The sequence below is a fragment of the Aureobasidium melanogenum genome (assembly GCF_000721775.1).
Source record: "Aureobasidium melanogenum CBS 110374 unplaced genomic scaffold scaffold_18, whole genome shotgun sequence".
In the NCBI taxonomy this organism is placed as follows: Eukaryota; Fungi; Ascomycota; class Dothideomycetes; order Dothideales; family Saccotheciaceae; genus Aureobasidium; species Aureobasidium melanogenum.
The window spans coordinates 98,870-121,856 of NW_024470070.1; the positions used below are offsets into that span (position 1 = coordinate 98,870).

At 49.7% G+C, this 22,987-nt stretch overlaps 10 protein-coding genes across 10 annotated transcripts; 3 read left to right on the plus strand and 7 right to left on the minus strand.

Moving 5' to 3' along the window:
* Nucleotides 1-1,773: 1,773 nt before the first annotated feature.
* M437DRAFT_86385 (meiotically up-regulated gene 182 protein) lies at nt 1,774-2,534 on the minus strand (the record flags this gene model as incomplete). The annotated part of the gene is made up of 2 exons (XM_041028446.1): nt 1,774-2,190; nt 2,253-2,534. 2 exons carry the CDS (start codon nt 2,532-2,534, stop codon nt 1,774-1,776), a joined length of 699 nt encoding a protein of 232 aa, XP_040877692.1.
* Nucleotides 2,535-3,139: 605 nt separating this feature from the next.
* Nucleotides 3,140-4,369, minus strand: M437DRAFT_18255 (Pkinase-domain-containing protein; the record flags this gene model as incomplete). Its single annotated transcript, XM_041018945.1, has 1 exon — nt 3,140-4,369. A coding segment is annotated over one exon (1,230 nt), but the record flags the coding sequence as incomplete, so codon positions are not given.
* Nucleotides 4,370-5,322: 953 nt separating this feature from the next.
* On the minus strand, nt 5,323-7,179 carry M437DRAFT_77039 (uncharacterized protein; the record flags this gene model as incomplete). The annotated part of the gene is made up of 1 exon (XM_041026731.1): nt 5,323-7,179. The coding sequence occupies one exon, from the start codon at nt 7,177-7,179 to the stop codon at nt 5,323-5,325; it is 1,857 nt and encodes a 618-aa protein (XP_040877694.1).
* A 348-nt stretch (nt 7,180-7,527) lies between these two features.
* M437DRAFT_53517 (spermine/spermidine synthase) lies at nt 7,528-9,210 on the plus strand (the record flags this gene model as incomplete). Its single annotated transcript, XM_041022538.1, has 2 exons — nt 7,528-8,423; nt 8,481-9,210. The coding sequence occupies 2 exons, from the start codon at nt 7,528-7,530 to the stop codon at nt 9,208-9,210; spliced, it is 1,626 nt and encodes a 541-aa protein (XP_040877695.1).
* Nucleotides 9,211-9,524: 314 nt separating this feature from the next.
* On the plus strand, nt 9,525-10,574 carry M437DRAFT_53749 (uncharacterized protein; the record flags this gene model as incomplete). The annotated part of the gene is made up of 2 exons (XM_041022583.1): nt 9,525-9,824; nt 9,879-10,574. 2 exons carry the CDS (start codon nt 9,525-9,527, stop codon nt 10,572-10,574), a joined length of 996 nt encoding a protein of 331 aa, XP_040877696.1.
* Nucleotides 10,575-11,341: 767 nt separating this feature from the next.
* On the plus strand, nt 11,342-12,477 carry M437DRAFT_53850 (4HBT like protein; the record flags this gene model as incomplete). The annotated part of the gene is made up of 3 exons (XM_041022594.1): nt 11,342-11,521; nt 11,578-12,267; nt 12,340-12,477. The coding sequence occupies 3 exons, from the start codon at nt 11,342-11,344 to the stop codon at nt 12,475-12,477; spliced, it is 1,008 nt and encodes a 335-aa protein (XP_040877697.1).
* Nucleotides 12,478-12,981: 504 nt separating this feature from the next.
* On the minus strand, nt 12,982-14,163 carry M437DRAFT_86391 (uncharacterized protein; the record flags this gene model as incomplete). The annotated part of the gene is made up of 1 exon (XM_041028447.1): nt 12,982-14,163. The coding sequence occupies one exon, from the start codon at nt 14,161-14,163 to the stop codon at nt 12,982-12,984; it is 1,182 nt and encodes a 393-aa protein (XP_040877698.1).
* Nucleotides 14,164-16,999: 2,836 nt separating this feature from the next.
* Nucleotides 17,000-18,016, minus strand: M437DRAFT_53841 (uncharacterized protein; the record flags this gene model as incomplete). The annotated part of the gene is made up of 2 exons (XM_041022593.1): nt 17,000-17,628; nt 17,746-18,016. The coding sequence occupies 2 exons, from the start codon at nt 18,014-18,016 to the stop codon at nt 17,000-17,002; spliced, it is 900 nt and encodes a 299-aa protein (XP_040877699.1).
* Nucleotides 18,017-19,496: 1,480 nt separating this feature from the next.
* On the minus strand, nt 19,497-20,184 carry M437DRAFT_26708 (uncharacterized protein; the record flags this gene model as incomplete). The annotated part of the gene is made up of 2 exons (XM_041019102.1): nt 19,497-19,825; nt 19,884-20,184. Coding segments are annotated over 2 exons (630 nt in total), but the record flags the coding sequence as incomplete, so codon positions are not given.
* Nucleotides 20,185-21,234: 1,050 nt separating this feature from the next.
* Nucleotides 21,235-22,798, minus strand: M437DRAFT_12652 (CheY-like protein; the record flags this gene model as incomplete). Its single annotated transcript, XM_041018669.1, has 2 exons — nt 21,235-21,336; nt 21,392-22,798. Coding segments are annotated over 2 exons (1,509 nt in total), but the record flags the coding sequence as incomplete, so codon positions are not given.
* Nucleotides 22,799-22,987: the final 189 nt, after the last annotated feature.

Consider the following 22,987-nt stretch of genomic DNA (forward strand, 5'->3'; position numbering starts at 1 on the left):
AGGAACAGCTGCAGTCGTAAACGGTGTCACCGAGACGTTATCGCAAGGAACGGCAGCGTCAGCAAATGTTCTCACAGTCGGTGGTCGTACTTATACCGCTGGAAGTGGGCCTAATTTCGTGATTGGAGGTCAAACTCTGATCCCTGGTGAGGCCATCACCTTTGACGGCACTTCAGTATCGCTCGCACCTGACGGAACGGCTGTGGTTGTGAATGGTGTCACCCAAACACTCGCATCTGCAGCTCCGACGAAAGCGGCCGTTTTGACTATTGGTGGTCAAACATACACAGCCCAGTCTGGAGCTTCATATGTGATTGGAGGCCAGACACTGTATGCTGGCAGCGCGGTGACCATTGATGGCACAACCATATCACTTCAAAGCGGAGGCACTGCTGCTGTCATCAATGGCGTTACCCAAACCCTTTCGCAAGCAACAGCAGCAGCTATACTGAACATTGGCGGGCAAACTTACACAGCGCAGTCCGGCGCTTTCGTGATCGGAGGCAAAACGCTGAAGCCTGGAGCCGTGATCACGGTCGACGGTACAACGGTATCGCTTGACGCTGATGAGACAGTCGCTGTCGTGAATGGGGCAACTACGACTTTGGCCCAAGTCACCGCACCTGTCGCAGCATTAACTTTCGGTGGACACACTTATGCAGCCCAAACAGGCTCGTTTTATGTGATTGGCCGTGAGACGTTGACACCTGGAGGAGTCGTGACTTTGACAGGTGGGACTACCATCTCTCTTGCCTCTTCTGGCTCCTACGTCGTGATCAACGGTGTCACGTCGAACATCCCATATGCAGCAGGAGCGACCCCGACATCGGTCCTGACAGTTGGCGGAAAGACATATACAGCATCTTCTGGGTCGTATGTGATTGACGGACAGACTTTGACTTCCGGCGGAGTCGTCACCCTTTCAGATGGCACGACACTCTCCCTAGGCGCCTCTGTGCTTGTCATCAACGGGCAAACATCTGCCTTGCCAACTGCACAATCTATTTTGCCAGGTCAGATCACCATTGGCAACCAGGTCTTCACTTCTCTTGCAGGCAACACAGCTGCACCAAGCTACGTAATCGACGGGCAAACTCTTCAGCCAGCCGGCCCTAAGATCACAGCGACCATGTCAGGAACGACCTACATCATCACACTCAGCAGTGGAGCATCAACTGTCGAGATCGAAGTCCTGGGCTCGGCAGGAAATGTCATTTCCACCATCTACGAGACTTTGAGAGGTAGTGGTATTGGAGCAAGCACAGTCACCGCTACACAGGCGGTACAAGGTGGTGCTGCAGCATCCGCCACCGTGCCTAGTTTGACGTCAACACCAACCAAGGGCAGCAATGCCGGTTTGCAGAACGCAGCGGCACCTAGAGATGGTGTAGTTGGCATGAGCGTTGCTCTCGCCGCCCTGATCGCTGGGGCTTTGGCCGTCTTTCTGTAGAGTAAACAAAGAGGAGGTAATACTTTATGGCTTTTACGAATCTGTACGAAATCATAGGCATCTATCTTGGGGAAGCGGACACTCTCTTTCTTCTTGTCGTCGGCGTTTTGCGCCATAGCGGGCGTTCTCTCTGCGGGAGGCATGTGATACGACATCAAAGAATGTAGCAACCAAAAGTGGCTGGCTTGAATCTGTTTCTCTTCTGACGAGTTGCTTTCTCCTATAGTATATAGCTTTAATACACCGATTGACTCTTTACTTTCATTTTCATGCTTGGTCTTGATGTCGTTTGTGATTCGTTTCATTCGTTACAGCCGTGCGATTCATTTGACAGGCACCTCAACAACCTGATCAAGCCCCTCATATGGGGGAATGTCCAGTTTGTACTTGTCCGCCATGTCCTGCGACAAGAACCTTCCACCCACAAAGTGTCTACCCTCGAACCACTTGACCAATGGCTTTGGCGCCGTCAAACTGATCAAGGCATCAGGGTTATATCCTTTTCCTGGACCCTGATCAGGAGGGCCAGTCTCAATGTTCCAACTACTGGGTGCATCGACAGCCAAAACAGGAACCTTGGAGGTCTGAAGGGCGTCAATGACGGAAGGGAAAGGTTCGCGAACTTCTCCAGAGAAAGAGAAGCCGAAAATGGAGTCGATTATGTAGTCGGTAGATGAGAGTTGAGCGGAAAAGTCAGAGGTAAAGGGGATATGGAGGTCGCGGAGTTGTTGAGCGAGACGCTGTTTACCCAAACCAATTAGCTTCTAGTCTTCGAGGCGGTAAGTGGTTGCGAAGGTCTTACCTGATATAACTCGTTCTTGGGTTGCTTGGGGTAATACACAGTAGGCTTGTAGCCATAGTGCCAGAGGTGTCTGGCAGCGACTAGACCATCACCGCCATTGTTTCCAGGTCCTACGGCAATCAAGATACGGTTGCCTTTGCTGGGTGGTTGGAGCTTGAAGAGAGCTTGTGAGACAGACAGGCCAGCAAGTTCCATGAGTTGGTCGATGGAAAACGCGCCGGTGCTCATGAGCTCTTGGTCGAGCGCTGCGGCTGCTTTGGCGCCGAGGGTGCGTAGTACCATGGTGTGTGTCTGTCGATGTGATGTGTCGGTCTAGATGTACAAGAAGTGTGCTGGAAGGAGCAGGAATGGTTTTTGAAGACGAAGGTCGATCGTCAATCTGCGTACGTCACACCCTCGACACCCGAGTGGAGCTTCTGTCAGGGTTGTACCTCTGACCCGTGGTTTGCGTCCTCTCTGACCTTGCCGAATCATAGTTCTTATTCATGGCAGGTTTATCGAGATTGGACAGATAAAGTTGATCGGTAGTTTGGAGAGTGCTTTGAATCTTGCATGAGTGAGTAAATGATCGATGTCGAAGGTTTCAAAGAGCAAAGGCAGGGACGATGCGGAGCGCGGTAGAGTGCATGTCATGCTCTAACGTGAGTAGCAATTCTTCAAATAATCAAAAATACATAATCCGAGACGCGCTTGTAGAATCTTTAGACCGCTACCTGTCCACCTGCCAATTGTGTCTTATGTACAATCCCAACCAGCCAATCCCATCCATTCGCTGAACAAATGCAAAACTTCTAGCCAGATCTCCAAAAGAGCATCTATCACTTCTTAGGAGCGTGTTTACCCGACTCTTTTCTCTCGTGAAGCCACTTCTTGACGGGATTTGTATCCTTTTGTACAGGAGCTGGTGGCGTATGGTCGTGCTTGATATTGGTCGGCGCATTTTCCTCGTACGATACCCTCTGGCAGCACTCCATCCTGCGCACTACGTCTGATGCAAGTGCTTCGGCAATGCTGATTCGCTTCTGTGGATTAGGATTGAGCATTCTCAAGACCAACCGCTCCAAAGAATCGCTGTTCAGAAGGTGGAATAGCTTGCCACAGTCTGGATAGTCATCCGACCCAGGCTCGATCGTACCCTCGGGGTGATCCTTTAGCCACTTGTTCCATCCATTGAGGTACTTTTTGTAGTTCGTATTGTCAGGTGTAGCCTTGACCCATGGATGCACACCAAAGACCATACTCAAGAAATTGATACCGCATGACCAAACATCTAGACCTCTTGGATCGTATTCGTCCTTGGCGGCCATGACTTCAGGAGAAATGTAAGGTTGAGAACCAAAGATGGCTGGCTGCGAGTACCTAACGCGATCAACCTTGAAAGCCTCGACGTCCATTCCTATGCGAAAGCTGGGATGCGGACCACTGAAGATCTCACTCAATCCAAAGTCGATGATCTTGACACATCCGTCCCTTGTAAGCATAATGTTCTCGGGCTTCAAGTCGCGGTGAGCTATTCCGTGGTTGTGTAGATAATCGACGCCACGCAGTAATTGCTTGAAGAAGCAGTACTTGTCGTTGATGGTCAAGTACTTCTTCTCCAGGAGACCAAAAAGTTCTCCATTATGACAGTATTCCATGACTTCGCTCCAGATGCCATGGGAGTAGCAAAGACGAATGGGCTCGATGATGTTGGGATGGTGACAAGATTTGGCGATACAATATTCGGACTTGACTTTTTTGACGTAGTCATCCTCCGTCTCCCAAGAGTCACGGCCACGAAATTGCTTGACAGCATAAAGATGATCAGGGGTTTCTCCTCGGCGTCTCATAAGCTTGACACATGCATAGCCGCCTTCGCCGATTTGCTTCGGTCGCCTAAGTGGCAGTCTGGATGATGTTTTGAACTCCTTCTCCAGAGGACAGCATTCTATAGGAAACTCATTGGGAATATTTGTCGAGAGCCTGCGAGATCTCGTTCCCATACCCTGATCGGCAGTTTGTGTAAAAGATGGTAAAAGACCAGGGGCATCATCATGGAAAGTTTGTGCCCTCTTAGCTTGCATGCGTGGGATCTCGATGCTGCCAGAGCGACGTGAACTGAAGGACTCATTGCGAGTGTGTCTAGGGTGTTGACGGTGTTGGAACTCGAGTTTGGTCGAATTTCGTCCAGCTGCTTCCAGATCGGTGGCAGATCTATGCTTAACTCGTCTTTCGCCTGGATCTTCTTCCTCCTCAACGCCTAGATATCTTTGCTTTGAAGAAGATTTAGAAACGGGGTCAGGAGTGGATGTACCAGTATTATGACCGCTCGCATCGAGAATGGAGAAGATCGCGTCAGCACTCGACTTGGACTTGGTCGCAGCCGAGTTTACAGAGGAAGTCGCGCTGTCATCACTGGCGTTCCCAGATTTGGTGGCTCCGGCCGTATTATTAGGGAGCGCATGATCGTCTGGCAAAGCAGAACGGGCTGCATTATTAGGAACGTCCATCTCGCTCTCTGAAAGACTCTTTGGTGGAGGAAGAGCAGGTCGTTCCGACTCTGTCGTAATTGCAGCAAAGTCTGCAGTCCCCACGCCCGCAGAAGGAGAAGCGTCTTGCACCATCAGATTGTGTGGAGGGTCAACGTACGTCGACCGTTCGGTTAAGTGCCGCGGGAGGGTGCAGATTTCAAGTCCTACGCGTTAATTGCCGCAGTCTTCGACAGCGAGGCGGGGCACGCGCGAAGACGGGGGGAAAGGAGCAGCCAGCAGGCGCTTATGGCGCGTGTTAAGTAGACGGACTAGAAATCATTTTCGCATGATGCTGGCGGTATCTTTTGGGGTCGGCGAAGGAGCCTGAGTTTGTCAGTGGCTTGCTTGGCATCGTCCGCGCTCATCGGCGTTCGCGGGGCTCGACATTTGCATCGTCATTGGTTGCTTGGCTCGTTACGTCCGGCTCTCGGCCATAATAAGCATTGAACTTGACGAGTAGAAACACCCGACCTTCATTAAGTACAGAGACGCGACTGCAATACAATGGAACCCAAACTCCGCGCTGCTCATTTAACGCTGTCAAAATGATTCAAACCTCGTCATCGCTGCTTTCTCTTCGACCGTGTGGTCTTTGCTTTGCGCTTTGTCGTTTTGGTCGTTGACCCGGCTTCCCTGCCTTGAACGTCCTCCTTGTCCAGCCACCCTTCATCAAGAGCGAGGACGACCAGATCACTGGCGCATCTGAGCCCACTCTTTGGCATCTCCTCGGGATCTAGTAGCTGATTCACCTTGAGTAGGGCAGTCTCAAGTTCCACTGCCCTTTGCGCTGCCTCCTTGTCTTGAATGCCTTTACCCGAGCTGGGCCATTCAATCTGCTCGGCAAGCTTGTGCAGTACAAAATGTAGCCATACAAGATTCGTCTGTGGGTGATATCCTTTCCAAGTCCTTCCAGACTCTTCAGCCTCATCCCACCTCTCCCAGAGATCACCAAGAGGCTCGCCCAGATACATAGCAGAACGCATGTATCGGTACATCTCATACTGGTATTCCTCCTCGGCGTCGCCCTCAAAGAGCGACAAATCTCTTTCGAGGTCGAGGTAGGCAACGTCCTCATCGTCTTCAGAGATGCCCATCTCTGCTCGCGAGATGGTGTAGTCGATGAGTGTCGTTTCAATGCCAGTAAAGTCGAGCTTCTTGCTTGAGCTTGTTGGAATATAGTCTGCTTCACCACAGTTTGAAGTATCGTTGAGACCAGATACACAAATGTTACCCATGTGCAAATCTCTGTGCTCAAACCTGGCTGCCTCCTCTCCTTTGCCCAATGCTAGCACGACGCCCCAGAAAATGTCCCAAGCAAGCCAGACATTGCCAACCTTTGTGTTTTCTAGATCCGTGCCGGCGTCTTGCATCTCTATGACAGCCCAAAGCTGATCTTCCGAGTAGCTTGCTTTCATGCTAGGGTCAGGGAACACGCTAACCTCCTTGCCCTTGGCTTCTTGGAAATCGTTCCATGACGACCAGGCTGCAGCAAAAGCATCTCCAGGACGACCTTGTAGTACGCAAATCTCGCGGAAATTAGTAAAACCAGGCGTACATGTCATACGCTGCATCAGGCGGACTTCAGCAGCGACATCTTCGGGATCGCTCATCATCTCGGTTCTCTTTTTAGCCGCCTTACTCATCTTCCTTTTCGTGGAAGTCGGAGGCTTAAGAGCGATAATCTTAAGCACCGACTCATCCGTTTTACTCAAGGCTGAATGGGCTTTGAGCAGCGATAGACGGTAGACTTCGCCAAAAGATGCTTCGGCGATCTTGGTGACTGCAAAATGGGAAGACAGTTGGTCGGACCAGGCGGAGAAGGAAGTCAAATCTTGAGAAGAGAGCGATAAAAGCGATGCAGCATGTTTGGTGAAGACGTTTGAGATGCGTGGTTTGGATATTTCCAGAGAAGCCAAGTCAGTTTCGATGGAATCTACTGGTGTTGATTCTACGACCTCGGACAATGGTGCGACTTCAGGTAGTTGGGGCTCCTCTACAGCAGGTTCGGTCAACATATCCGAGGGCGCAGGCTGTGGCTCTTCGTGATCGTTGTTTCTTGTTCTCTTTTCTGACTGGTTCTTCTTTTGTTTTCCATTTTTTGTCTTTCGATCCCTTGGAGAAATTGAACCAGTACTCGTCACAGATTCGCTACTCGTTGTCCTTCTCCGAGACAGTTTGACAGGCCGTTCAGTGTTTGCGATTCTTTCGCAGAGCGCCTCCCGTGCAGAAGGGATTTCATCATCATCATGATCATTGGTCGGGAATTTTGTTTGGACCGTCAGCCGCGAAAGCTCTTCGGCAACCTCGATGACCTCGAATGGAGTGTGAATTTGTTTACGTTGTTTGACAGGACTTTGAAAGCTGCTAAAGCTGGAATATAGATGCGACGGCTTGCCGTAGACTGCTTTGCGAGGCATTTTGGCGGATTATGAGGTGCTGAAGAACAAATGTTGGTACACGAGTGACAATGGCTGTCGGGCTTGTTGTGCTTTGCAAACAAACGACGTTGTCGGGGCAAACTCAAATTCGACCGTGCATTCGCTACTCCAAGACCATGACTCGAGCTTCATCTATTCCACACGCATATCGACTCCTGAGACAAGTCAGGATATTCAAAAATCTTACCACACATGGCCTCCATCGTTGCTTGAGTTCTGTCGACCTGTACATATCCTGTTCGAACCATGGCGCCCAAGGAAGCCATCCCGCCAGCACCATTGGCCAACAAGCCTGAGACGGATCCTTTTCTCTACGTCTTGCGGGCCATGTGCATATTGGAACTGGCAGCCCTTTATTCACCTTTGTCACAGCTTACCCTGGCTCCTGTCTATGGATCAATCCCAACATCCGCTTTTCACCATGAGATTACCTCTGTTATCGTTCTATTGTCCCTCACTCGAGCCAATATGCTCTCGCGCTTCATGCCAGCCAATATTGAATATTATATTCCGATCTTGGCCTCAAGCATTCCGATGATCCAATCACACCTATTCAAATACAGTACCCAGCTTGGTGTAGAATCTGGACCTCTTATTACCGAGGGCCTCACTTACTACCCTCTACTACTAATGAGCACTTACTCAGCGGCTCGTTTACTCCTGGACGCCAAGATCGACCAATACCTACACGCTGCTATGGGCTCTACCATACTTGGCCTCTCAACTTATGGATTCTTTGTGCTGGTTCGATCCAAATCTAGCTTTCTAATTTCTCAGTTCTTCGCATTTTCTGCTACGTTCACCAGAGTGACCCTTCAATGCGCTATCGGTGCCTTGTTCACCATCCTGTCACCATCAAAGTTGAGCCTCCTTGCTATTCCCGCCATGATTCACACTACATGGTTCAACCCACATTTCGTGTCACCACACACGGACGCCTTAGCCAATTCGACCCTGCAAGCCAACCAGTGGAATCTGCTGGAGCGTGCCGAGTCTAATACTGGCTACATTTCGGTCTTGGAGAACCTAGATGCTGGATACCGAGTCCTCAGATGCGACCATTCCCTTCTAGGTGGAGAATGGTTGATCACTGACGAGAGAAGAAAACAGGGTATCACTACCTCTGAACCAATCTACTCAGTTTTTGAGATCTTGGAGGCTGTTCGCTTAATCGAGACTTCCCACAGCGGTGCTCCGGACAACGAAAAGAATGCGCTCGTAGTGTAAGCCTATCTACGGTTAAAGAGTAGTGCTACAGCTGACCATCTCTTGCTATCTAGTGGTCTAGGCATTGGAACTGCACCAAAGGCTCTTATGGCACATGGAATCGATACGACAGTCGTAGAGCTCGACCCTAAGGTTCACGAATTTGCGACAAAATATTTTGACTTACCTACTAATCATGTCGCTGTGTTGGAAGACGCTGTGTCTTGGGTACAAAACGCATCAACAAGTGCTACCAAGCAGTACGACTACATCATCCACGATGTCTTTACTGGTGGAGCAGAACCTCTTCCCTTATTCACAGACCAATTTCTCGGTAACGTACGCTCCCTTCTGAAGCCTGAGGGTGTCGTTGCTGTCAACTACGCTGGTGATCTTGCCGACTCTTCCACAAAACAAATCATCAATACCATCAACTTGGCTTTCGATCGTCAATGTCGGATGTTCCGCGACACTGAGCAGTCCTCTGAGCAATCTTCTGAGACTGAAGCCACCGATTTTCTCAACATGGTTATTTTCTGCAAGAACACTGGCGGTGGCAAGCTGGAGTTCCGTGCACCCGTTGAGGCAGATTACTTGGGTGCTGTGTCGCGCAGACACTATCTTGCGCCAAAGAAGAAGCTCGAGTTGGAGTTCCCTACCGAGGAAGAGATGCAAGAGGAGTCAGTTCAAACACTAACCATGGACAATCTGGGCGAGTTCAAGAAAAAGCAGATCGAGTCTGCCAAAAGACACTGGAAAATAATGAGGCTGGTCGTGCCCGACTTTGTATGGGAGCTCTGGTGATGTTGTTTGTGTAGTGTCTGTACTACCAACGGATTGAGTTCATACTATCTACGCCGAGAAATAAGGACCCTTGGATGAATTTGCGTGCTCACAAGGCGTGCCAAAGCTATTTACCTCAATCAACCTCAGCTCCTCCGCAACAAAATAGTATCAGTCAGACATCTGTTCAGCTAGGCACTCAACGAGAAATAAGAGTCACGACGAGATTTATGAAAACGTTTGATAATTCTGACGAGTCACAAACTTCTCTCTTCACTTTCTCCACTTCATAGCACCACCATCGGCGTAACTCTACAACCCTTTCTCCACACAAAATGGCCAGTAATTACAAGTTCACCGAAGCAGAATGTCATATGACCCACCCCGACACATTGCTTTGTCGTATGCTCTCAATGACAGCAACTTTGCCTACCCCTAGCTCGCAACATCTGCCCACTACCCAAATCGGAAAAGGACAATGTGGCACGATCACTACTTTTCGCAGAGGAGAACTCGTCAAGAAAACACCGAATTCGATCGAAAAGATAGCTGAGCTGCGTGGCGAGTATTGGTCCCACCGCGATATTCTTGAGGCTTTCGATTATGCTCCAGAGGCCTTGTCAAGCAAAGCCCAGGTTCCTCGGCTATACAACTTTATTCCCCTGCCGCTGTGTCAGGCTGATGATGAGGTGAATGACGAGCGGGATGCCTTTTTGTCAGAATATGGCTATACATTACTCTCTGGGCGCATATTGCCGCTCCATGATCTTATCGCAGAGGCTCTGCTGAAGTCTCTGATACCTTCTTTTTCGGCAAATCAGCGAGAAACATGCCTGAGCAATCCTACAAACAACAACTGTCTGGTACGCTTGTATCTTGGTCGTCGAGGTGTGAGTAGGAGTAAGGTGTGGGCCGAGGACATGAGCCTTCGCAACTTCCCCATGCATGTTGATGAGATGGAACGACTTTCTTTGCCAATCACTGCATACATAACGACAATGGCACAATCTCTGGCTCTCATGCACTGGAAAGTTGGTATCGATGCAAACGATGTTGAATTCGTTCTCGGTGATTCTATTGGAGGCGACAAAAACAGAGATGGTCACGCTGTCTCTATTTGGCTACTGGACTTCAATCAGTGTCAAAGATTCAATCACGATCAGGCTGGACTAAAGCAAATTGTAGATGGCTTTTGGTGGAATGACCCGTATTATCCTCGTCCTAGTTCTTCGCATCCACAGGATAGAGTGTGGTGGGATACATTCTTGAGCAGATATCTAGATGCAAGTGCTTTGTTGACGAACAGCGAGATGCCGAGAGAGTTCATACAGGTGGTGGAAGAAGAAGGCGAACGTCGGCGAGTGAGGCCTTCGTTCTTTGAGTAGTCTAAGAGTTTCATGTGTGATTGGTTTCTTACCATTGAATGATACGTCCTTAACGAGATAGCCGCACGACTTCCTGCACACTCGATAATTAGGTCTCTAGTGCGAAGCTTGCCCTTTCATCTTGCTCTACGCTTTGGGGAAGGAGGTCTGTGGTCTGAGTGAGACCATCAGTCCCCTCTCGAGATTGCCCTCTGGTCGACGGTGAGGGATATATTGTACACCAGTGCTTATGTCTCACAAAATGGCGCTCTGGCCGAGTGGTTAAGGCGTTTGACTCGAATTTTATTCTGATATCAAATCCTTTCGGGGGCGTGTGTTCGAATCACACGGGCGTCGACATTCTTTTTGTCTTTTGCATTCTCGCAATGGCATAGGCGAAGAGAGGGTATTTCTTTTGGTCGGGAAGGTGGTTGGAAGCGTTGAGGTGAAGTGGTGGATGATTGGGGCTGGTTTTTGGTCGAGCTTCGTGGGTTTTGGAGAGTCAGACGCCGAAGGAGTTTTGACATGTGACGAAGACTGACTTCACATGCCAGTATGTCTCAATCTAGGAAAGAGACATAAACACCGGGACGCTGTGAAGAAGGCAAAAACAACAAAAGATAGCTATGAAGATCATAGGCATGAATCGATAATCGGAGTTCGAGGCTTCAGAACGCCGAGCCGAGGCATTCGTGGCCGCATTCATAGTCCCAAGAAATATTTCTTGGACACGACTTGTTGCTCTCTCTAGCATTGAAGTCGTACAAATTATGTCGGGAGCACAGCGGATGCATGTTCTAGGAGTAGGACTCGCCCTTGGAATCAGCGGCCTTGCTTTGGGAATGATGCCTTCTCTCCGCGAGGCCTTAACACGTTACACGGGCATTTCAGCCCCTGGCGGTGTCTGGCGCATCCTGGCCATATTCTTTGCACTGCTGAGCATCAAGAGTCTGCCATTTGTCTGGCATGTAAGTTTCACGGACACTCTGCCAATACAGAAGACCTGACTGACCGTCAAACACAGTTCCGCGTCTTCAAAAACCTCATCTGGCACCTCTACCTCCAACCCACTGAACTCACCAGAGCCCAACTCTTCGCTCCCGTCATCACAACTTCGCACAATTCAATCAGCGAATGCGACTACAACTTCCACAAGAGCAACTCGACCTACTTTGCCGATTTCGACGTCAGCCGCGCCGCCTGTGTGGGTGCTCTTCTCAAGAAATCCCTCGCGCGCTTGAATGGCGGAGATCTCACCGATCTACCTGAAGAAGCCAAGAAGGTCAAGGGCTCATACATCATGGCTCTAGGAGGCGTCGGCTGCGTCTTCAGAAAAGAAATCCCCCCTCTCGCGAAATTCGAAGTCTGGACACGTTTGCTGTCTTGGGACGACAAATGGATCTACACCGTCAGCCACATTGTCAAGCGCGGAGCAAAGAAACCCTCAAACTACTTTTTGCAATCCTGGAGAAACGGAAAGGGTGGAAAGCAGCAGATGAAGGAGGGAGACGACAAGATCAAGAGCATTTACGCCACCAGTATTGCGAAATATGTGGTTAAGAAGGGACGATTGACGATTGCGCCCGAAATTGTGCTTAGGAGATCGGATTTGTTGCCTGAACGGCCTGCCAATCAACCTGCCGTCACTACGCAAGGCGCGGATACACCTACGCCTGAGGGAGAGAAGCCATACATGTCGAGCCCGGAGAACCTCGTTGCACAAGTAATGGGTCAATTACGCTCTGAGAACATGTTCGACAAGAAGGAGGAAGCTAAAGAAGGAGAGATGACTTGGAAAGAGGTCGAGGCAAAGAGACTCAGAGGCCTAGAAATTGCCCAGCACTTTGATGGTCTGACTGCTCTGCATCAAGAGTGGAATATGGACGACAATGTCATTGGCGAGTATGGAGACTTCTTCTGGTGAATACACCCATAGACATATACACATAGAAATGATACCCTTTGATTAACCAGACATGAACCAAGCATCGATGTGGTCGTCCAAGACTCCATGGAGTTGCAATATCACAATTTATTGTACCTTGTTGTTGTTCTCGAAAGAGTCGATTTGCAAGCATAATACTAGAAAGCAGATTTTCGAAAGCAGAAGAACACTCAATTTGTGCCGTTGCAGAAGAGAGGCAAACAAACAGATGAAACAGCGGCATGGCTACGTACAAGTATTCAACATGGAAGAGAAGGGCACCGAAAACGGTATCAATAGAAAAGAGAAGAAAAAGCCAAAAGAAGAGAAGCGAAAAGAAGAGCAGTGGAACACCAGCTCCCTGCTGCTATGCAGTATGAATCCAAGTCCTGAACGCCTCCCTTTTTGATCGAGCGGGATTGAATAGTACGCCTCGACATGGGGTATGCTCGTCTTTTCGCTCTAAACGCTAAACACTGAGAAAAGAAATCGACGTCAAAGAGATTATTTGCTGGCCCGCAGCACGCTCTCATCAATTCGGTCACCATTAGGTAAACGATCCTTCTTCAAGCACTGGCCTTTACGACCGACTTCTTCTCGGAGGTGATTGAGCTTATCTTTGTCGCCGTCCCAACTGAAGTCCCTGCTCCAGAAGCCACAGCCAATGTTGCTGGTCTCGCCTCGCCAGTAGGTCTGCTTCAGACCAGCCTTGTCGACAGGCGGACGCCACTTCTTGTTGTCGAGAGTACTGATCAGACTCTCGCCCTCCATATGGTGCAAGAGTTCTGGGTTGACAGTGAAACAGCGGAGACCCTTGTCACGGCAAGCAGTCAGGATAGCGACATCGTAGGCGTGGTCGATGTTGCCACGGTCGCCGCTAATCGGGGCGTATTCTTCGACGAGTCGTCTGGCCGAGGCGCGGGTGACGGCGTAGCCGAAGGTGCAAAGCGGTGAGACAGACTTGTGAACGATGCGCGACTTCTCGGGTACATCGAATGCAGTGAGAAGGGATGAGGTGAAAGGGTGCAGATCGGTCCGACGAGGGAGGGTCTGATCGGGGTAGACGAGGTGAGGAAGGTCGGTCAGATTGTTAGGATGAACGACACCAACGCCGACGGGCTCGTCCATGGTCGTGAAGTAGTCTCCACAGTGTCCGACGTAGAAGAGCTCCCAGTCATCTGGATGTCCCCAATAGTATTCCTCACCAGCCGGAGGCAGCAATTTGCGGGCGGCAGTAGCGGCGAGTGGAACTTGTTGTGTACGCAAGCGGATGTCCCAATCCACATCATCTTCCAGGATCAGAGCCGTCTCGAGACCAGACTTGAGGAATTCGTTGAGAACAAGGTTGTGGCTCAGCCATGCGCGAACGGAGCCGTTTGTGATGGTCGACTTGTCGTTCTTGCCTCTGAAGGCCATTATTTGTTCTTCTGTCCATGTTGGTAGAGTTGGGATGGTGAAGTGCAGTTCGGTAACGTTGGCGGACTGGATCAAGTTGTTGCGTCGTGGGCTTCCGGGGCCAGAGACAACAAACAAGCCACCGAATCCCAGGGTTGAATTTGCTGGAGTTTGGCGATTGATGGAGAAGGAAGGGATGTTCGAGCTGACGGAGCTTCTGAAGTATAGAATTAAAGTGAGGACACTCAGCCCTAGCAGGACATAGAGCGGCGGCAGTCGAGGCGTGACCATTGTGGTTGTGAGGAGAGTTGTCGAAGGACGGGGCGGCGTTGGAGCCTTTGGGGATACGAAGAATAGACGCGGCGCTATCAGCTGGAGTCAAGTAGTCGCGATGCGGGCATCTGCCAAGCGGCCGTTGTGCGGTAGAGGCGTCCAAGTGCCGGTGCAGCGAGATGAGCAAGAGCAATTCCTGAGGGAAGGGCTTTATGAGGGAAGGGGTTATGAGGTCCGGGGATGGAGATGTTGGGAAAGAGAGGACAAAAGTACAGCCTCGTCAAGGCTGAGCAACGAGGAGGTGCATGGGGGACATTGAGGAGTCGCCGCGCAACCAGTCCCACTTGGGAGCTCCCAAGACTCTTGGTGCGACAAACATGGAGAAACCTGGTCAAGGATCGCCCAGCCTTAGTCCAGCAACAATCTTTTTCCCCCCAATCGTCCGAATGTCAGCCTGTCAGTCGCTTCCTTCCGTGTGAAACAATCGCAAGTTCAACATGAATTGCCCAAATATTGATCGCCCGAAACGTCTTTCCATAGTTCATCCTTCGTGGCTGACAAGGATTACATTTACCGGTGGTTCAACCGATTGTGCATATGATAACAACGACCATCATTCCCATCATGACTACCTGATAACAGCTCGAAGTCCAGTCAGCATACAACATGGCTCGAACAGCAACATGCAAGACCCTTGTACAGCAACATGCAGGACCCTTGTACAAAAGCTGCAATTTCGGCCGGCCCCTGTCGGTACGCACGTGAGCAGTCTGTGAAGATCGTCCTTGCCATGCAGTACCGCCAACGTCTTTCAGCTCCCTGTTCTTCCTGTTATCCGAACCTCAGCCGTTGTGCTTTCCAGCCAAACTTCGCGGCTCTGCGCCACGGCTTGCTAGATCTCGGTTCACGATACTAGTGTATCGTCAAAACGATTATCAACTGGACAGGTTCACATGTGCTCTCACGGTCAAGATGCAAGCGATCTTCACGGGTAAAGAGAAATTGTTTGACGCGCATTGATGCTGGACTGCATTAAATGTTGGTGCGGAGTGCTGTGACAAAGAAACTGGTCTGAGTGTGCCTTCTGAACCTTCCGTCTTCGTCATTGTCTTGCAAGCTCTCCCTTCCAGCTGATCGGCGCGGGTGAACGCGCGAAATTGGTGCTGGTGGAATTGGAGACTAAGTTGAAAGAAGAGAAAGAAACAATGAGGAAAAACGATGTACCTCGGAGGGTATGAACTGAGGACGCCGCGAATATCTTGCCTCCACCAAAGTGAATAGCCCATAGGGAGATACAGGAAGACGAATACCTGGCCCCTTCCGTATTTTCGGGCTAACTAGAAAAAGACAGTCAGGTTCATGTACAGACCCACAGATTGTAGGCTCTCGTACACCAAAGTCTGTATAGGATGTAGCTATAAAAATGCCTGAATTGTTCGCCAATTCAAGCAGCGTCCAAAGAGTGCTGTAGCTTGCTTTGCTCTCTCTGACTGTACTTTTGTTTTGAGAACAATTGTGCATTCCTATAACCACATGCGATACAGATCAACGAGCTGGGATGGTAGATAGAACTTATTGTATTCTTCGCCTAGGTTGCGAAGGTACACCTTCATGCGAGGATCACCTCCGACGAGACACGTGGAACCCTTCTCGGAGGTTCTCAGGAGGTACTCGCCCCTGATCAGCTCGTGACAGAGAGCGAGACTGATCTCGACTCTCTGAGAACGAGGTTATGGTGCTGATGCTTGTAGATGCGCTTGGGTCTCGGCTTCCGGCTAGGGTTCACAGCTAAAGTTTTGGTGCAAATTCAGGGCAAACGCTCTGTAACCCTAAGCTTATCCTGCCAAGGCTTGCTCTCACGACATCATCACGACTCTTCCTGTTTGTGACTTTTTACACTATTGAGGACTCATACCAATATGCTTTACTAGAGAGATCTTTGGAAATGCGCCAGATTGTTGACCACTTCAAACTGCCACTCTTTGTCTCCTCTTCTCTGCTCTACATAGTACTGTGATCAAGGACCCTATCCTATGCTTAGAGGTCAACCAAGTCCGGATCAACCGATAGCATTCTTCTGGAGCCACGCTTGTCTCCTGACTGCATCCCAGTGTATACTTCCTCTATTCAGTGGCTGCCACATTCGTCTACGGAACCAACGCACGATTGAGAACGAATCTGGTCACACGGGCAAGTAATGGTACAAAGCAGCAGCATCATGCCTTTCCTGTACTGCCGCACCTTTGATCTCTTATCAATGACTGCAGAAATTTCACCACAGAAACATTTAATCGAAGTCTCTACAGATACTCTAGAGAAGAGGCGAGGAGCAGCCCTGGGGTAATCGTCATGGACTGGATACAAGCAGCGACACGTACTGGGTGCCTCGATCTAAAAACAGGGTATCGCGAGTCTGATCGAGCAATCAATATATGAGGTTTTGACTAAACTCAGATGAGAATCGAGGACACCATCTCACTGCTAAATTCATTCCGAGAAACAGGAATGAAAATCGTTGGTTCTAAGAACGGGCTTGACTTTGATTGCTACATCTTCATGTCACTATGTGTATCCCTGCCATTTTTGCCAAGCCACTCAACTTTCCAGCATTGTCCAGCTCAGATTGTGAGTTCGAAGTGCTCAGAATTCGTTCTGTTGTGGAATGCAACTCATTTGCTTCCTTGATAAGTATAATTTCTTCAAATGGCCCACTAAACCACCTCACTTGTCCATTGCAGAGATCGCAGCAGAAATTCAACCTCTCCAAGCGGCAAAGTTAGATTGGCGGGCGGAACGTGATCAACGTGTGTTTGAGCCTGAAGGCTCCATTCCTCAGTTGTCAAATTCCGAGCTGTCACCTGAGCTCTGAGTCCTTTCCCTCTTCACGACCAATGCGACAAGCCTCGCGTTCTTCTTCGCTAAGGTGCTCATGATAGTAGCACCTGTCTCTCTCGTACGGACGAAGGTCCTTCTTCATTGAAAACTCGCCCCTCATCGAGTCTTCTGAGTCCCAATAGCTCAATGCTCTCTTGTAGCATTTACGGCACTGATCAGGAGGCAATCTTTTGCTGTTGATGAACATAACGGCGACCAAGAACTCTTGAGGGCAGGCCTCCCACTCGAGGATATCTGTGCGCGCGAGATTGCCCTCGTACGCTGTGCTATGAACTGTGTATTCTCTGAGCTTTGATTTTGCAGGCGTGTTCTGGTATATGTAGCGAACATATATCGGTTCCCAGATTACTCCCGAGCCGTCAATCAGAGCGTCCAGTGAAGCTGTCCTGAGCTGACAAACATCGAAGCGATCAGCGAAAACGTATATTCTGATTAGAACATCGCAGCCCCAGGTAGTAGGGTCCTCCTCTTTGTATTGATGAGAGCGAAGAGAAGTAGACTCCCTGGTTGATGCAGGAGTCGAGGATGTGTCATGATTTGAGTTCTCCGGCATGGCAGCAGGTGTAGATGGTCCCGTCATGTTATCATCTGAGTCCTCGATGTCGGATTCTTTGTTTTCGTTTGATTTGTTCAGGGGCTCATTCTCGAGTATGGGCTTGTGCTCAAGGTCCTTCTCAGTGATTTGGAGGCTCTCAAATTCCTCACCGATTGTCTTTTCGTCCGATGGGAGATAAGAAAGTGTGTCGTGATAAACCCAGGCAACGAAAATCTTGAAAATGATGGGCGAGACGTCTGGCAGCTGGACGAAGCGTGTAATGCTCTCTTGAAACGAGCCGGAAAGAGCTTTGGAGAAGTACTGTGATTTTGCGCACAGAAAGCTTTGGTGAACGACGAAGTGCTCCTTCTCGATGCCGACTTCGATGGTGACCATGTGAGTGTTGTAAAAGAGTCTGCGGGAAACAGTCAGTCTGACCATAGCGCGTATCAGGTGGATTTCATGTACTTCAGTCTGTCCTTGGAGGGTCTTCCGCTAGTACTCAGGGTTGTCATCTTGATGGTTGTTGGCAAGGACGATTGCGATGACAAACGTGATATGATTTTGATCAATGGGTTGAATGCGCGTCGTTGCGAACATCCAGCGCAGCAGACGAAGTAAGTCTGGTGTGTGTGAGAGTGCCGTCTAGCAGTAAGAAAATCAGAGGACGGAAACTTAAGGTGCTTTATTTGATAAGAAAGTGACGGTCGCTGTTGCGGCCTTCGCTGGTGCATAAACACTCGAGAGTTTAAAAAGACACCTACCATAAAGAGCAGCACTTCCATCCAAGTCAAAGACACCATTACATTATCACTACTTGAAACGCCAACAAATCATACCAACATTCCCTCCTTTTTCGTCGTCACTACATCCAAGCCAGAGAACATCCTCAACGAGAACACTGAACCTTGCGCAAACCAAAGGATCCAGGTCTCATCGTATGCACAATCTCGAACTTGCCATACTTGTTGATTGTAGGGATATCGTTAATCATACAGATAACACTGCCACTAGTATTCATTAGCATTAACCCCTCGACTCCTAACCAAGCAAACAACACCAGAAATTATTCAGAAAAAAAATATATATCTGGTTGAATGAGGAAAGAGTGGTAAAAGTCGTGTCAAAAGGCGAAGCTCATTCAAATATCAATGTTACTTGGGCCATTCAGGCATCCAGAACTTAGGGCCGGTAGCTGAAAACTTTCCCAAACTTGTCCATGGCGATTCTTGAGCCAGCACCAACGACGTAGGAGCTAGAGGTTCATCGCTTTTAGCAAGAGATCAGAAGATCAAAGAAGGCGCAAAAGAAGAAAGCGGAAGGAGCGGATGGCAAACAACGCTCGAACAGAGCCATGCGAAAAGAGTGGAAAGTGACTACACTATTCGTTCAGTGCCGTCCGTGAACTGAATCTGCCATGGCCCAAGTCGAGTCTCTGCAACGCCAGCATCCGCGGGTAGATTAACGCTGTCGTTTTCCAGTAACGTCAATGACTTGCGCCAGCTTTCCAATAGTTGGATAAAGGACAGGCGAAGGAGTGAAAGGTAGAAAAGAAAAGACCCCGTAGACAACCATTCTGCCGTCTGGCGACATGACCTTGAATTGGCCATATTTGTCTTTCCAGACGCTCGAGCCTTCGATACAGGTGACCCTAGCGCGCAGACAAGCAAGTCAACACGAGGTCAACAGGGGTAATGATGCCACAATTGCTTGCTCTTTATGCGAGTCCAGGTGGTGTGTAGACGTGCATTTTGCCATATTTGTCTTGGGTGACAACCTCGCCTTTCCGGCAGAAAATCCTTCAATGTGGTGTGAGCCATATGCAATGGCAATGAAAGAAACTGTGTGAAGCAAAATGAAGAGGAAACGAGAAGAGAAGAGAGAAAAGAAATGTCAGTACTAACCCTTTGTTTGCATTTTCGATGTCGAAGCCATCGGGCCCCCATACCTCCTCCATCTCCTTTCTCTTTTGGCTCTTTGGTTTGCCCTGCTTGATACGCATCTTCTCGAAGAAGACATAGGCTGAGTAGAACACTGAGCTGGTATTGCCGGCATCAGGTCCCTTCTTGCCTCTGAAGGACTGCATCTGGGAAGCACTGATACCCTTGGGTCCTTTATCGGTATGATACTGTGCTAGCAGATCACGGCCGAATTGCGCCTGTGTGACACCAGGCTTCTTGAGGTATGCTGCGATTTGACGGCGGATGTCGTCGCAGGTGTCATACACGGGGACTGAGTCTGTGTCCTCGCCTTCACAGAATCACTATTAGCAAAGAATCTCCTTCAGCTGGAGGTATGGATCCATTACCATCAAGATGAATATCACTCAGATCAAGCTTATCATTCTGAGCTTTGCCGCTCTTATCATCATCCTTGGTCTTTTGCTTCTTCTTGGTAGGAATCTTGATTCCAGCATCCTCTCTTTCTTTGAAGAAAGCATAAGCAGCAGGGTAAGCAGCACACTCATCTCCCTTGATAGTACCATGCTTGTGCATAAATCTGTAGTAAGCATTACTGCTCACGCCAATTGCGTTACAAAAGTCTCCAACTTTCATTTCGCCAGACTCGATCAAGCGGTTGATCTTGTTGCGCACTACCTGACAGCTGTTGGTGATAACAGTATAGTCAGAGTATGGATCAGCTAGTGGGTCAGACAATCCAGGTACACCAAAAGACTCTGTCTCTTCATGAACGCGTTTGGTGCCTTGGTTGGGGCTTGTGGTGGGAGCTGGTGTGTCTTTGGTAAGGTCGACTTGGGGTACACTGTCCTTGCGAGCTTCTGAATCGGCACCAGAAGTAGCTTCTGTGTTAATTCCCTCGGAAATGTTTTCGGCAGGAGCATCCAGCTTCTCTGCAGTGTTTGCTACTTCTGCCGCCACGCCAGCCTCAGTTTGGTCCTCGTTGGCCTTGGTGTGAGGTGAGACCGGTGCGCTTGTCTCAGCCATGGTTATCGTTGATCAACTTGATATGTAGAAAAATGGATCGAGAATACCACAGGATATATGTGTAGAGATTTGGGACAAGTATGCAAAGCAAAACCAGAAATCAATGCAACTTACCGAGGACCAATTGTGCTTCCTTAAGAACCATGGTCGACGCGTAGGTTCGTCGATCTGCCCACCCTGGTTCGCGATGACGGTCGTCCTTCTTGGTGTGAAGGTGGAGGTGGAGCTCAAAAAAAGTAAATCCCGGACCTACGTCAAGCTCGTCAAGCTCACGAATTCACGTGTTAGAAGCGACATCTTGTGGTACAACCAGACTGCAGGTGGATGGAATGAGACAGATAACAAAAGAGATTATCCTTTATGCCACATTTAGTCTACGAAATGAATATGCAATACAGTTGATCATACACGGGACCTGTTTCTTCGTTATGCCCGTTGTTCTATGCGCCGCGCTTACAAGATTAAATAGAGAAAAGTTTCCGATCAGTCCATCCAAAGGAAAGAGTCCTCCAGTTGATGGAAAATGCGTTGTGAGGAATGATGTGAAAAGGTGCAAAAATATTGAGGTTACGTCGCTTCGTTCGTCGAGGCATCTTCTCCATTGCTTTGTGCCGGTGCTTCTGCAGTGGTCGTTGGGGGACGAGGAGATTTGGGTGCTCCTTCAGCGCTGGCTCGTGAGACACGCTTCGCCTTCTTCTCCTTAGCTGCCTTATCAGCATCGAAGTCTTTCCACTTGCGCCAGCCGTCAAAGTCAATAAGAGCTTGCATGCAACCCCATTCCTTGACCTTGCGTTCAAGCCAAACGAAGTTAACGGGCTATAGAATATGGTTAGTCCTTTCGATTACTTTAATGTGAAGACATGTAACGTACCTTTGTCAAGAAATCGTTGCATCCAGCAGCCAGAGCTTCGTGTCTGTCGCTCTGCAAACTACTTGCAGTAAGCGCGACAATGATGACCGGGCTCTTAAATAGGCCGCCGTCAGAACCAAGCTTGTCATCATCCTTCTTCTCTTCGGGCTCGGGTTCCTGCTCCCTGCTTTTATCAGAGTATGGAGCAGGAGTGGAGGCGGTACTGAAGACACCAATTCCATTCGCTCTTTCAAGACGACGAATCTCTTTTGTTGCTTCCAGACCGTTCATAATGGGCATTTGAATATCCATAAGCACCAAATGGAAGCCGCCAGTTCGCCATTTGTTGACAGCAATCTGACCGTTGAGAGCTGTGCTCCATCTTACTTTCAAACGCTTCATGAACGCCTCCAGAAGTCTCAAGTTGATAATGTTGTCCTCTACGATCAGTACGTTGATGGGAGGGACTGCGCCATCCAGCAGCGAAGGAGGAAGAGGTGTCTTTGCGGCAGTGTTGGGAGATTTGACTGTCGGCGTGCCGTCGGTGGGTGTGAGCTTCCTTTGACGCCTAGGACGGGCAGGCTTCAGCGTGGTTTGGTTTTGAGAAGCCGGAGTAGGTGGGGTGCTGCCGGAAGGCACAGCATCTGTGGCAGGAGGTGTTGGGAGAGATGGTGCGGGTGGGGCGTGGCCTTGCTGTTCAGAAACGCTTGATCCGGCTCTTGGGCGAGTCTGCCGGATTGTAGGCATGTGTTGAGAAATAGCTAGGTTGGATGCATTAAGAGGCATGGATGTAGCTGGAGGGTTATGTGTCATGATAGTTGGAGAGGAAGTGTGTTGACGATTGAACTTGGGGCGAGGATCACGAGGATCGCGGTGACGGCGGACACTACCCGGCGACGGCAAGACAGGAATCTGGCCAGTGTTCAGTACAGCGATTGAGCGAGGCGGGTCGGGGTGTAGTGTCTGTTGCACAGGCGCTTGACCAGGCACATTCGGGGGAAGCTGAACTGCGGGCATAGGAGGGAAATAGTCGGTACCCGTCTCTGCAGGTCGGTAGTCGTCCAAAGCAGCATATGAAGCACCATGGTATATACGAGGAGATGGGCGAGGAGTGCGACGCGCAGGAGTTTCAATGAGGAGGGCTTCCTCTGCTGTTTGACCACCGGCATAATACGAGTCCAAGGTACGACAGACATCCTCATCTGGGCTGAGGATACGCTCAGGGGCACGCTTCCCATTCTCATCTGGTCTGCTGACGATGCGCAGGACAAGGTCAGGTGAGTCGTAAGTCCTGCCCAGCGAATTGCCATATTTTCTCATGACAAGATCTCTCACGTCGTCGATCAGATCATCTTCGCGCACAGTGACCATAGTAGGCGAGGCATTGGGTCTCTTGACCCACACTTTTCGTGTCAACATGCTAGCCATGTTTGGAACGGGAGGGACGGTGGTATCGACGAAGTAGTCCGAGGCTTCGATGGTAGCGGGCGGGGTTGAAGGAGGTAGTGGGAATTGAGCAACAGTATTCGGACTAAGCAGAGCACGGATGATAGGAGCGTTGGCACCGCTCAGGAGAGATTGACGACGGACAGTGTTTTCGGAGGGGCGTTTAGGCGG